Source organism: Oncorhynchus clarkii, chromosome 5 (assembly GCF_045791955.1).
Source record: "Oncorhynchus clarkii lewisi isolate Uvic-CL-2024 chromosome 5, UVic_Ocla_1.0, whole genome shotgun sequence".
NCBI lineage: Eukaryota > Metazoa > Chordata > Actinopteri > Salmoniformes > Salmonidae > Oncorhynchus > Oncorhynchus clarkii.
In genome coordinates this window covers 89689039-89703007 of record NC_092151.1, presented here as the reverse complement: position 1 = coordinate 89703007, position 13969 = coordinate 89689039, and the positions used below count along the sequence as shown (strand labels likewise).

General features: G+C 44.3%; 1 protein-coding gene across 1 annotated transcript in view; it reads right to left on the bottom strand.

The window, feature by feature from the left end:
• Positions 1 to 12675: 12675 nt before the first annotated feature.
• LOC139409792 (ice nucleation protein-like) overlaps positions 12676 to 13969 on the bottom strand; it is a 3762-nt gene continuing 2468 nt past the window's right edge. Inside the window, exon 2 of the mRNA XM_071155168.1 lies at positions 12676 to 12890. Coding sequence (XP_071011269.1) covers positions 12676 to 12890 — 215 coding nt within the window. The remainder of the gene's footprint in view (positions 12891 to 13969) is intronic.

Below are 13969 nucleotides of genomic sequence, written 5' to 3'. Positions count from 1 at the left end.
CTGTCCTGTCCGCTACTCCCGATGAAAAATATTGATGGAGGGAGACTTATTACTTACTGTAATGACATCATCCACCGACTGCCCAGATGGCCTCCTCTCTCATGTTGGAACACCATTATTACCGGAGAGGTAGGGGCTATTCCCATTGACCAAACGATTATTCCAGTCCTCCCAGGAGAGTTAGATAAAGGACATGCAGAAAAATACTATTTTTCTCTCCTTCCTTCCCCTCAGACAATCCCTTAAGTCTATGCCTGCTCATTTAATTGTCTTCTGATCCCTTTGAAAGACAGAGACAGACAGACAGACAGACAGACAGACAGACAGACAGACAGACAGACAGAACTAGTGAGTGAGAGAAAGAGAGAGAGACCAATAGAAAGAGAGAGAGAGAGAGAGAGAGAGAGAGAGAGAGAGACAGACAGACAGACAGACAGACAGACAGACAGACAGACAGTCTGATTTGAATGCAGGATCCGTACACATACAGACCCATTTCAAACATAACCCTGTGATTCTGCAGATACCACTCCACTGCAGTCTGCAGCATTCTCCGGCTTACTGTGATGTCTGCAGGGAGGGGGTTCCTCCTCTCACCCTCCCTCTGACTCTGCTCTCTCACTCTGATGATGCAGAGAAGATTCTGCCATTAGAGCTGACTGAAGTTCTTTGGGCTGACTCAAACTTTCACATGAATAATTAACTGATGTCAATAGGGAAAATATCAAGCATATTAATATGGAAGTTAGGATATGGCCTGCGTGTGTGTGGGTGTGTGTGCGCGTGTGTGTTGGGGAACGTGAGCGTATGTGTGTGTGCGCGTACACACAAAAGAACAACGTCCATGATCCACCATTGTTGGTTGTTCCCTCTCTCTGTCTCACTACAGCAGGCCTTTGTCATACTCAGCCTGGTCCGCCTTGTGAGAGGAGTGATGCCAGGCGCCGGATACAACCACCATTTAACAGTCTGGGTGGGGCACGTACAGACAATACCACTGTCCTGAGAACAGAGGTTCTCTGTCACTGGTCATCTGGCAGACAGCACTGGTCATTCACTCAGCTGATTTGGGGGCAGTCAGGACATTGGGGAACTGGGAGTGATAATATTTTATAGGGGGAGAGATATTATTGTCTGGACTAGCTGATATTATAGTGCAGTTTGTTAGTTTTGTTGAATAAGCACGGCAGTCACCACATGTCAGTAGTGAATAAGCACGGCAGTCACCACATATCAGTAGTGAATAAGCATGATAGTCACCACATATCAGTAGTGAATAAGCACGGCAGTCACCACATATCAGTAGTGAATAAGCATGATAGTCACCACATATCAGTAGTGAATAAGCACGGCAGTCACCACATATCAGTAGTGAATAAGCACGGCAGTCACCACATATCAGTAGTGAATAAGCATGATAGTCACCACATATCAGAAGTGAATAAGCATGATAGTCACCACATATCAGAAGTGAATAAGCATGATAGTCACCACATATCAGTAGTGAATAAGCACTACAGTCACCACATATCAGTAGTGAATAAGCATGATAGTCACCACATATCAGTAGTGAATAAGCATGATAGTCACCACATATCAGTAGTGAATAAGCATGATAGTCACCACATATCAGTAGTGAATAAGCATGATAGTCACCACATATCAGTAGTGAATAAGCATGATAGTCACCACATATCAGTAGTGAATAGGCATGATAGTCACCACATATCAGTAGTGAATAAGCATGATAGTCACCACATATCAGTAGTGAATAAGCACTACAGTCACCACATATCAGTAGTGTTTGGTGGCTTTCTCTACTTGTTGTCAAAACATATACTGGTGAAAGTAGATGTTTGGCAGGTAGTCTCCATGTTGTTTACCTGATTGTGTAAACGCAGCCTATATGTGTCTAGAGCCTAACCCTTCCCATAGATAATTATTTACTGAGTCCCAGTTAATGTCTCGTCCTAAAGTTATTGAGAATATTCATTCAGTGATGTATTTCCTTTGGCAAGTTAACTTCTATTTCATCGCCCTACAGTAGTTTGAGAGTGTTTTACCTGTGTTTTAGCGATCATCTCCTCCGAGCAGGTTTTGCAACCCATCTACACACCACCCACTCACCTCAGCGAGCCCACTCTTGCCTTGAGGAGGAAGTGATGCGGTTTCGGTTCTCTCTGCTGGTTTGTCCTCAGCAGTACATAACAGGGATTGAAGAAAAAATCATTCAAGTCATTCAAGTACTTCTACCTTTTCCCTTTTCTCTGACTCCTTTATTTCACCAATTGACCTTCTATTCACAATGTCAACATCACAACTTAACTTTAATGTCACCTGTCTTAGCCGGACAGACGTCCAAAACTTCAAAACAATTCCCATAAGTCTGTGTCTGTCTAGACCATCGAGACCAACAGTGAGTCATTCCGTCTCAATGAAAGAAGCTCTACAGTCTTTCTTTCTGCACACCTACTGTACAACAGGCCTACACATACAGACCAATGTCATTCACACTCTGTTTAAATTGAAAGTGTTAACTTTATAGGCCTGGTGACTGAGGGGTCATGTAAAGTGTTGATACATTTCAGAATTTGTTTTCTAAATGACAGGCATGGGTCTTCACAAACAGCCATGTGCTCTATAGGACATACTAACAATACCATGCATGCAAGTTCTTTCTAGATCATGCTGGTTTTTGGACCCATGAATGGCCCTCTGCAACCTTTGGCCCTGAGAACCAAAAGCTTGCATGTGCTGGTGACAGTCTGTGAGTTGGTAACAATCTGTGAGCTGGTGACAATCTGTGAGCTGGTGACAGTCTGTGAGCTGGTAACAGTCTGTGAGCTGGAAACAGTCTGTGAGCTGGTGACAGTCTGAGCTGGTAACAGTCTGTGAGCTGGTGACAGTTTGTGAGCTGGTGACAGTCTGTGACCTGGTAACAGTCTGTGAGCTGGTAACAGTCTGTGAGCTGGTAACAGTCTGTGAGCTGGTAACAATCTGTGAGCTGGTGACAATCTGTGAGCTGGTGACAATCTGTGAGCTGGTGACAATCTGTGAGCTGGTGACAATATGTGAGCTGGTGACAATCTGTGAGCTGTCGACACTGTGAGATGGTAACAGTCTGTGAGCTGGTAACAATCTGTGAGCTGGTACAAGTCTGTGAGCTGGTAACAATCTGTGAGCTGGTACAAGTCTGTGAGCTGGTAACAATCTGTGAGCTGGTGACAATCTGTAAGCTGGTGACAGTCTGAGCTGGTAACAGTCTGTGACCTGGTGACAGTCTGTGAGCTGGTAACAGTCTGTGAGCTGGTAACAATCTGTGAGCTGGTGACAATCTGTGAGCTGGTGACAGTCTGTGAGCTGGAAACAGTCTGTGAGCTGGTGACAGTCTGAGCTGGTAACAGTCTGTGAGCTGGTGACAGTCTGTGAGCTGGTGACAGTCTGTGACCTGGTAACAGTCTGTGAGCTGGTAACAGTCTGTGAGCTGGTACCAGTCTGTGAGCTGGTAACAATCTGTGAGCTGGTGACAATCTGTGAGCTGGTGACAATATGTGAGCTGGTGACAATCTGTGAGCTGTCGACACTCTGTGAGCTGGTAACAGTCTGTGAGCTGGTAACAATCTGTGAGCTGGTACAAGTCTGTGAGCTGGTAACAATCTGTGAGCTGGTGACAGTCTGTGAGCTGGTAACAGTCTGTGAGCTGGAGACAGTCTGTGAGCTGGTGACAGTCTGAGCTGGTAACAGTCTGTGAGCTGGTGACAGTCTGAGCTGGTGACAGTGTGTGACCTGGTAACAGTCTGTGAGCTGGTAACAGTCTGTGAGCTGGTAACAATCTGTGAGCTGGTACAAGTCTGTGAGCTGGTAACAATCTGTGAGCTGGTGACAATCTGTGAGCTGGTGACAGTCTGTGAGCTGGTAACAGTCTGTGAGCTGGAAACAGACTGTGAGCTGGTGACAGTCTGAGCTGGTGACAGTCTGTGACCTGGTAACAGTCTTTGAGCTGGTAACAGTCTGTGAGCTGGTGACAGTCTGAGCTGGTAACAGTCTGTGAGCTGGTGACAGTCTGTGAGCTGGTGACAGTCTGTGAGCTGGTAACAGTCTGTGAGCTGGTGACAATCTGTTAACAGTCTGGTAACAGTAAGCAGGTGACAGTCTGAGCTGGTGACAGTCTGAGCTGGTGACAGTCTGTGAGCTGGTTGATAGATCTCAACAGACTGGATAAATAAAGACAAAATAGCGGTGGCTTCACCTTGACTCAGGCCTTGAAATGGTAGGAACTAGGAGGAGGGGCTAGAGAGTGAAAGTGAAATGGTAGGAACTAGGAGGAGGGGCTAGAGAGTGAAAGTGAAATGGTAGGAACTAGGAGGAGGGGCTAGAGGGTGAAAGTGAAATGGTAGGAACTAGGAGGAGGGGCTAGAGAGTGAAAGTGAAATGGTAGGAACTAGGAGGAGGGGCTAGAGAGTGAAAGTGAAATGCTAGGAACTAGGAGGAGGGGCTAGAGAGTGAAAGTGAAATGGTAGGAACTAGGAGGAGGGGCTAGAGAGTGAAAGTGAAATGGTAGGAACTAGGAGGAGGGGCTAGAGAGTGAAAGTGAAATGGTAGGAACTAGGAGGAGGAGCTAGAGAGTGAAAGTGAAATGGTAGGAACTAGGAGGAGGGGCTAGAGAGTGAAAGTGAAATGGTAGGAACTAGGAGGAGGGGCTAGAGAGTGAAAGTAAATGGACCAGAGTAATGTTGGAAAATATTGCTTTCCCACTGGGCCAAACTGAATCAATAGACCATTGACTGCTATGGTATGTAGGGCTGTGGGTGGTTCTGCACTATGCTACGAGCTCAGACAGCATACAGTACTTCAATATAATTCACCCTTGTGTGTGAGAGAGAGAGAGAGAGAGAGAGAGATAGAGAGAGAGAGAGAGAGAGAGAGGGGGAGAGAGAGAGAGAGGGGGAGAGAGAGAGAGCGAGAGAGAGAGAGAGAGAGAGAGAGAGAGAGAGAGAGAGAGAGAGAGAGAGAGAGAGAGAGAGTGTGTGTTTGTGTGTGTGTGTAAACAGAATGGGCTTCCTTGTTGTTATAAAGCAGGCTTTGTTAGTTTGACTGTCAACAGATTTGAGATAATTCCATGTAAGAGTCTGTCAACCTCCACCAAATGTAATGTAATATGATGAACTAAATTGACTGGGAAGATCAGATCAGGGGAGTGATAACGATCTACTGTCAAAGCAGAGAGAAGACCAGAGGAGTTTAGAAAATTAGGAAGGATAAAATTGTTATTACATTGTTGTCACATTTTAGGACAAAATTGAGGCGGCAGGTAGCCTAGCGGTTAGACGGTAGCCAATAACCGGAGGGTTGTCAGTTTAAATCATGGGTCCGACTGGACAAATCTGTCAGGAAGTGAGCTGGCAAACGCAGGGTTGCTGGCATCAAATCCTAGATGCCATTGCCTGCCATTGTGCCCTTGAGCTAGGCACTTAACCCCCCACAACAACTGCTCCACGGTCACCCAGTGTGGCAATCTCCTGCTCCAACCTCTCTAACCTCTCTGTGTATGTAACAGTCTCCTGCTCCAACCTCTCTAACCTCTCTGTGTATGTAACAGTCTCCTGCTCCAACCTCTCTGTGTATGTAACAGTCTCCTGCTCCAACCTCTCTAACTGCCATGTGTATGTAACAGTCCCCTGCTACAACCTCTCTGTGTATGTAACAGTCCCCTGCTCCAACCTCTCTGTGTATGTAACAGTCTCCTGCTCCAACCTCTCTGTGTATGTAAGTCTCCTGCTCTAACCTCTCTGTGTATATAACAGTCTCCTGCTCCAACCTCTCTGTGTATGTAACAGTCTCCTGCTCCAACCTCTGTGTGTATGTAACAGTCTCCTGCTCCAACCTCTCTGTGTATGTAAGTCTCCTGCTCCAACCTCTCTGTGTATATAACAGTCTCCTGCTCCAACCTCTCTGTGTATGTAACAGTCTCCTGCTCCAACCTCTCTGTGTATATAACAGTCTCCTGCTCCAACCTCTCTAACCTCTCTGTGTATGTAACAGTCCCCTGCTCCAACCTCTCTGTGTATGTAACAGTCTCCTGCTCCAACCTCTCTGTGTATATAACAGTCTCCTGCTCCAACCTCTCTGTGTATGTAACAGTCTCCTGCTCCAACCTCTCTAACCTCTCTGTGTATGTAACAGTCTCCTGCTCCAACCTCTCTGTGTATATAATAGTCTCCTGCTCCAACCTCTCTGTGTATGTAACAGTCTCCTGCTCCAACCTCTCTGTGTATATAACAGTCTCCTGCTCCAACCTCTCTAACCTCTCTGTGTATATAACAGTCTCCTGCTCCAACCTCTCTGTGTATGTAACAGTCTCCTGCTCCAACCTCTCTGTGTAACAGTCTCCTGCTCCAACCTCTCTGTGTATGTAACAGTCTCCTGCTCCAACCTCTCTGTGTATATAACAGTCTCCTGCTCCAACTTATCTGTGTATGTAACAGTCCCCTGCTCCAACCTCTCTGTGTATGTAACAGTCTCCTGCTCCAACCTCTCTGTGTATGTAAGTCTCCTGCTCCAACCTCTCTGTGTATATAACAGTCTCCTGCTCCAACCTCTCTGTGTATATAACAGTCTCCTGCTCCAACCTCTCTGTGTATGTAACAGTCTCCTGCTCCAACCTCTCTGTGTATGTAAGTCTCCTGCTCTAACCTCTCTGTGTATATAACAGTCTCCAGCTCCAACCTCTCTGTGTATGTAACAGTCTCCTGCTCCAACCTCTCTGTGTATGTAACAGTCTCCTGCTCCAACCTCTCTGTGTATATAACAGTCTCCTGCTCCAACCTCTCTGTGTATATAACAGTCTCCTGCTCCAACCTCTCTAACCTCTCTGTGTATATAACAGTCTCCTGCTCCAACCTCTCTGTGTATGTAACAGTCTCCTGCTCCAACCTCTCCAACCTCCATGTGTATGTAACCTCTCCAACTTTTATGTGTGTCTTTCAGAGGTTGTGTACAATCATAAAAGCTGTTGTGGTCTGTTTTATTTTATAGACTTAAGTTTTGTGTGTGTGTGTGTGTGTCAAACTGTCCCCTCAAACCCTTACCCCCCTCACTAACCATCTGGAGTCAGTATGGAGTGTGACTCACAACAGTAACATCATGTTTACACATGGTGACTAAACCCCTCCCCCCCTGAGTCACTCGTTTGAAAAGACACTGTAGGCAGGTGAACCTCCTATAAATCTGTAAAAGGCCTAGGTGCCGGATCACATGGCATGTTTGATGTCATGCCAGTGCTTTGATATGTAAAGCCAATCACATTTGAGACTTTTTAAATGTACCTTATTTTAGGATCTCTGGTGAGCAAATTAGTTGTCTACAACCTATTTATATTCTCTACAACCTTTATTTAACTAGGTCAGTTAAGAACAAATTATTATTTTACAATGACGGCCTACCCCGGCCAAACCCTCCCCTAACCCGGGCGACGCTGGGCCAATTGTACGCCGCCCTATGGGAGTCCCGATCACCACTGGCTGTGATACAACCTGGGATCGAACCGAGGTCTGTAGTGACGCCTCTAGCACTGAGATGCAGTGCCTTAAAGGCCGCTGCACAGAACATCTATTCAGTTGTTTTTCTATTGAACCACGCTCTGCCTGTTTCATCTCATTATGTGACTTACATGATGATCTTAATGAATAATTTATAAGGTGGTGATAGTCTGGTGAATGGCTTCACCGTGTTCTGATCCTCTAGTGTCTTTTGTTTCCATTCCTGCCTAATGCACATCCATTGAGAAGGCTCCATTCAACAGACACCAAACAACATAACACTCAATCCCTCAAAGGCCTCTTATGGCCACAGTACTGGGCTTACAAGAGAGTGGGGAAGGGCACACTCATTTTCAAACACACGCACTCACACACAAACACACACACACACTAGCCAAGGTCTTAAATACACAGTAGTGTTGCTGGTGGGTGTTACTTGGCAGTCAGAACGATATCAGCCTTTACAACACAGCTTTATACCCACTGAGAGAGCCGAGTGGAGAACCAGTCAACTACTCAGACAGAGAGACTGAGACAGCGTCCCAAATGACACACTCTTCCCTACATAGTTCACTACTTTCGACCAGAACCACTGCTACAGATAACCATTTTCCCAGGGGGTTTTGTCAACAATAATCTTATGACCATAAAGTTGAATTCCAGTGTTAACTATGTTACTGTTAGCCCAATTGTCAAATCAAAACAAATGTTATTTGTCACATGCGCTGAAATACAACAGGTGTAGTAGACCTTACAGTGAAATGCTTACTTACAAGACTTTCACCAACAATACAGTTATTTTTTTTAAGTAAAAAAATAAATATAATAAAAATACAATAAAAAATGAAGCTATTATTTAAAAAGAATACCACACATATGAATATGCCACACGTAGAGAGAGGGCTGTTACATATCAATGTACAAAGGTTGATGTCAAAGATGGACCATCTTGCTTGATATCTGTGTTTATGACATGGATATGCTGGTTCTCACAGAGACTTGTCTAAATGGCTCGATCCCGTATAAGGACATTGCTGATTAGAACATCTTCAGGTGTGACAGACTGAAGTAAATGGTTTATAAGTCAACTCTTGTGACATCATGTTCTCCAAATATCACTATTCCCCCCCCCCCCCCCCCAAAACATTTTTTTGTTGTTGCTTTTGGTTATATATGTGGTCATAAGCCACTGGGATTTTTGGTGACATTTTGTAACCTAAATAATTATCACCCCATTTACAAACGCTCTTGCTTAGTAAAAAATTCTAGAAGCCTTGGTGAATATTGAACTTACAGTCAGGTTTCACACCAGGTTATAGCACCATCTCTGCTACTTATTTGGTTTGAAATTATGTTCTTAATTGTTTGGATAAGATAAAACACTGTGCGGCCCTTTTATTGGCCTGTCCGAAGCCTTCAACACTGTGGATCCCTCATTACTTATTCAGAGGCTTTCATCAATTGGCCTGGACCAGAATGTGTGTAGCTGGTTCGAAAATAAAGTCTTTGTTGAATGGAAATTGGTTCTTAAAGGGAAAAAAAACACCCAAAACCTCTCATTACTTTAATTTACGGTGTTAATTAACACTAAAATGTGAGAACAATATTTTTGGGGGTCAACAAATGTTTCCTTTTGGCGTTGTAATAAGGTTGGTGGTAACATGGAAAATCGTTATGGAAATCTGTTGCAGCTCAAATCGACTACAAAATTCACAATGCAATAATCTCTCTATGGACTGACTAATTTGCTAGCTAACAAACGCAGCTACACACAGTAATACCAAAGACAATATCAGCACTTAACGTAGCTAGTTAGCAATAAAAACGGCACTATCCATTTAGGAGCCTACAATCTCACCATGTTCAACCTGCAGACCGATATGCCTCACTGAGTGGAGTCTAACATTCGCAACGACATAATTACATTTGAGGAGATGGGACACGTTGCCCATACTACGTCAATGTGCCGCACGGTGCATTCTGGGCGATGCTGGGACAAGGAGCGCATAAGTGAAGTATGTTGGTCGCTAGCTCAAAAACCCAACATTAGCACGAATTACAAAATCAAAAAATCAAAGTCAACAAAAAGTACAAAATTACAAATCTTCCGAGATGTGAGATAATTAACTTGCTATCTGTAGTATCCTATAGTTTTGGAATCGTGACATTACGTATTTTCGAAGAGAATAGGCACATTTCTCGACATATACACTGGTTTTGAGAATGGATCGGGTGACGATTAGTTTAGCAACCCCGTCACGCAGCGTGACAACGTCAATCCAATTGGTCGACAGTCTGTTGGGTGGGGCGTTTACGTTCACGTATTCATTGAATTCCGATCTCCTTTCTATAATATCTCTGGTAACCGCACTATGCAATGCACCCTGGACTAAAAAGGCAAACAAATAGGAAAAATGTGCTAGACCCTCCGTTAAATTACAAATTACAATATTTGGAGAGTGCCCTAACTGCCTCACGGATCGTGTCCCCATTTATAAATACACTACATGACCAAAAGTATGGACACATGCTCGTTGAACATCTCATTCCAAAATTGTGGGCATTAATATGGAGTTGGTCCCCCCCCTTTGCTGCTAAAACAGACTACACTCTTCTGGGAAGACTTTCCACTAGATGTTGGAACATTGCTGCAGGGACTTGCTTCCATTCAGCCACAATAGCATTAGTGGGGTCGGGCACTGATGTTGGGCGTTCCAATTCATCCCAAAGGTGTTCAATGGGGTTGAGGTCAGGGCTCTGCAGGCCAGTCAAGTTCTTCCACACCGATCTCGACAAACCATGTTTGCAATGCCCTTGCTTTGTGCAAGAGGGCATTGTCATGCTGAATCAGGAAAGGGCCTTCCCCAAATTGTTGCTACAAAGTTGGAAGGACAGAATCGTCTAGAATGTCATTACATGCTCTAGCATAAAGATTTCCCTTCACTGGAATTAAGCGGCCTAGGCCAAACAATGAAAAACAGCCCAAGACCATTATTCCTCCATCAAACTTTACAGTTGGCACAATGCATTCAGGCAGGTAGCGTTCTCCTGGCATCCGCCAAACCGAGATGCATCCATCAGACTACCAGATGGTGCCTGATTCATCACTCCAGAGAATGTGTTCCCACTGCTCCAGAATCCAATGGCGTCGAGTTTTACACCACTCCAACTGACGCTTGGTATTGCGAATGGCGATCTTAGGCTTGTGTGCGGCTGCTCGGCCATGGAAACCCATTTCATGAAGCTCCCGACGAACAGTTCTTATGCTGACATTCCTTCCAGAGGGCAGTTTGGAACTCTGTAGTGAGTGTTGCAACCGAGGACAGGCGATTTTTATGCTCTTCGGCACTCGGCGGTCCCATTCTGTGAGCTTGTGTTTGACCTACCACTTTGCGGCTGAGCCGTTGTTGTTTCCTAGACGTTTCCACTTCACAGTAACAGCACTTACAGTTTACTGGGGTGGCTCTAGCAGGGCAGAAATGTTATGAGCTGACTTGTTGGAAAGGTGACATTCTATGACGGTGCCACTTTGAAAGTCATTGAGTTCTTCAGTAAGGCCATTCTTTTTTTCCCCATTCTTCAATTCCCATTCTTTTTTTCCAGTCTTTAATTCCCCATTCTTTAATTCCCATTCTTTAATTCCCAATCTTTAATTCCCATTCTTTAATTCCCATTATTTAATTCCCAATCTTTAATTCCCATTCTTTAATTCCCATTCTTTAATTCCCATTCTTTAATTCCCAATCTTTAATTCCCATTCTTTAATTCCCATTCTTTAATTCCCAATCTTTAATTCCCATTCTTTTTTTCCATTCTTTAATTCCCATTCTTTTTCCCCCATTCTTTTCCCCCCATTCTTTTTTCCCCATTCTTTTTTTCCCAATCTTTAATTCCCATTCTTTTTTTCCCATTCTTTTTTTTCCCCATTCTTTTTTTTCCCATTATTTTTTTCCCAATCTTTAATTCCCATTCTTTTTCCCCATTCTTTTTTTTCCCATTCTTTTTTTCCCAATCTTTAATTCCCATTCTTTTTTCCCCATTCTTTTTTTCCCATTCTTTTTTTCCCCATTCTTTTTTCCCCATTCTTTTTTTCCCAATCTTTAATTCCCATTCTTTTCCCCCCATTCTTTTCCCCCCATTCTTTAATTCCCATTCTTTTTTCCCCATTCTTTTTTCCCCATTCTTTAATTCCCATTATTTTTTTCCCATTATTTTTTCCCCATTCTTTAATTCCCATTATTTTTTTCCCATTATTTTTTTCCCAATCTTTAATTCCCATTATTTTTTTCCCATTCTTTTTTCCCCATTCTTTAATTCCCATTCTTTTTTTCCCATTCCTTTTCCCCCATAATTTTTTCCCAATCTTTAACTCCCATTCTTTTTTCCCATTCTTTTTCCCCCATTCTTTAATTCCCATTCTTTTTTCCCATTCTTTTTTCCCCATTCTTTAATTCCCATTCTTTTTTCCCCCATTCTTTAATTCCCATTCTTTTTTTCCCATTCTTTTTTCCCCCATTCTTTTTCCCCCATTCTTTAATTCCCATTCTTTTTTCGAACCCCTTTTCTCCCCAATTTCATGGTTTCCAATTGGCAGTTACAGTCTTTTCTCATCGCTGCAACTCGGGAGAGGCGAAGGTCGAAAGCCATGCGTCCTCTGAAACACAACCCAACCAAGCAGCACTTGCTTCTTGACACAATGCACACTTAACCCGGAAGCCAACCACACAAATATGTTGGAGGAAACACCGTACACCTGGCAACCTTGTCAGCGTGTATTGTGCCTGGATTCGCCACAGGAGTCGCTAGTGCGTGGTGGGACAAGGACATCTCTGCCGGCCAAACCCTCCCCCAACCCAGAGGATTCTGGGCCAATTGTGCTCTGCCCCATGGGTTTGTCTATGGAGATTGCATGGCTGCGTGCTCGATTTTATACACCTGTCAACAACGGGTGTAACTGAAATAGCCGAATCCACTAATTTGAAGGGGTGTCCACATACGTTTGTACCAACAACGACGAGACAGCCTACAGGGAGGAAGTGGGGCCCTGTCGGAGTGGTGACAGGAAAATAACCTCTCCCTCAACATAAAAAAAAACGAAGGAGCTAATTGTAGACTTCAGGAGACAGCACGCCCCTATTCATATCGACGGTACCACAGTGGAGAATGTGAAAAGCTTCAAGTTCCTCAGCGTACACATCACTGGCAATCTGAAATGGTCCACCCAGACAGACAGTGTGGTAAAGAAGGCGCAACAGCGCCTCTTCAACCTCAGGAGGCTGAAGAAATTCGGTTTGGCCCCTAAGACCAAACTTTTACTGCCTGGTACGGCAACTGCACCGCCCTCCAGGAAACCTATAGCACCCGATGTCACAGGAAGGCCAAAAAGATTATCAAGGACATCAACCACCTCAGCCACAGCCTTTTCACCCTGCTATCATATAAAAGGCGAGGTCAGTACAGGTGCATCAAAGCTGGGGCCGAGAGACTGAAAAACAGCTTCTATCTCAAGGCTGTTAAATAGTTATCACTAGCTGGCTACCACCCAGTTACTCAACCCTGCACCTTAGAGGCTGCTGCCCTTTGTACATAGACAGGGAATCCCTGGTCACATTAAATGAAACACTAGTCACTTTACATAATGTTTACATACTGTTTTACTAATTTAATATGTATATACTGTATTCTACTGTATTTAGTCAATGCCACTCCAACATTGTTCAATCTAATATTTATATATTTCCTAATTCCCTTCTTTTAGATGTGTGTGTATTGTTGTGTATTGTTAGATACTACTGCACTGTTGGAGCTAGGAACACAATAATTTCACTACACCTGCAATAACATCTGTTAAATATGTGTATGTGACCAATAAAATGTTATTTGATTTGTATATATAGTTTATCTAGGTATCTGGATCGCCGAAAAGCTATCTTTCAAAAAAGCATGTTGATAAGTTAATTAAGGCTCTGAGGGATGGCCAATCCTCTTCTGGCTGTGCTGGGTAGAAAGGAACCAGGCTCTGAGGGGTGGCCAATCCTCTTCTGGCTGTGCTGGGTAGAGAGGAACCAGGCTCTGAGGAGTGGCCAATCCCCTTCTAGCTGTGCCGGGTAGAGAGGAACCAGGCTCTGAGGGGTGGCCAATCCTCTTCTGGCTGTGCCGGGTGGAGAGGAACCAGGCTCCGAGGGGTGGCCAATCCTCTTCTGGCTGTGCCGGGTAGAGAGGAACCAGGCTCTGAGGGATGGCCAATCCTCTTCTGGCTGTGCCGGGTAGAGAGGAACCAGGCTCTGAGGGGTGGCCAATCCTCTTCTGGCTGTGCCGGGTAGAGATTATAACAGTACATGGCCATTAAAGACCGATCGTTCTACAAGATGTTTAAATGTTCAAAGATGACCAGCAGGGGTGAAGGTTGGTGAAGGGGTGAAGCATGACCT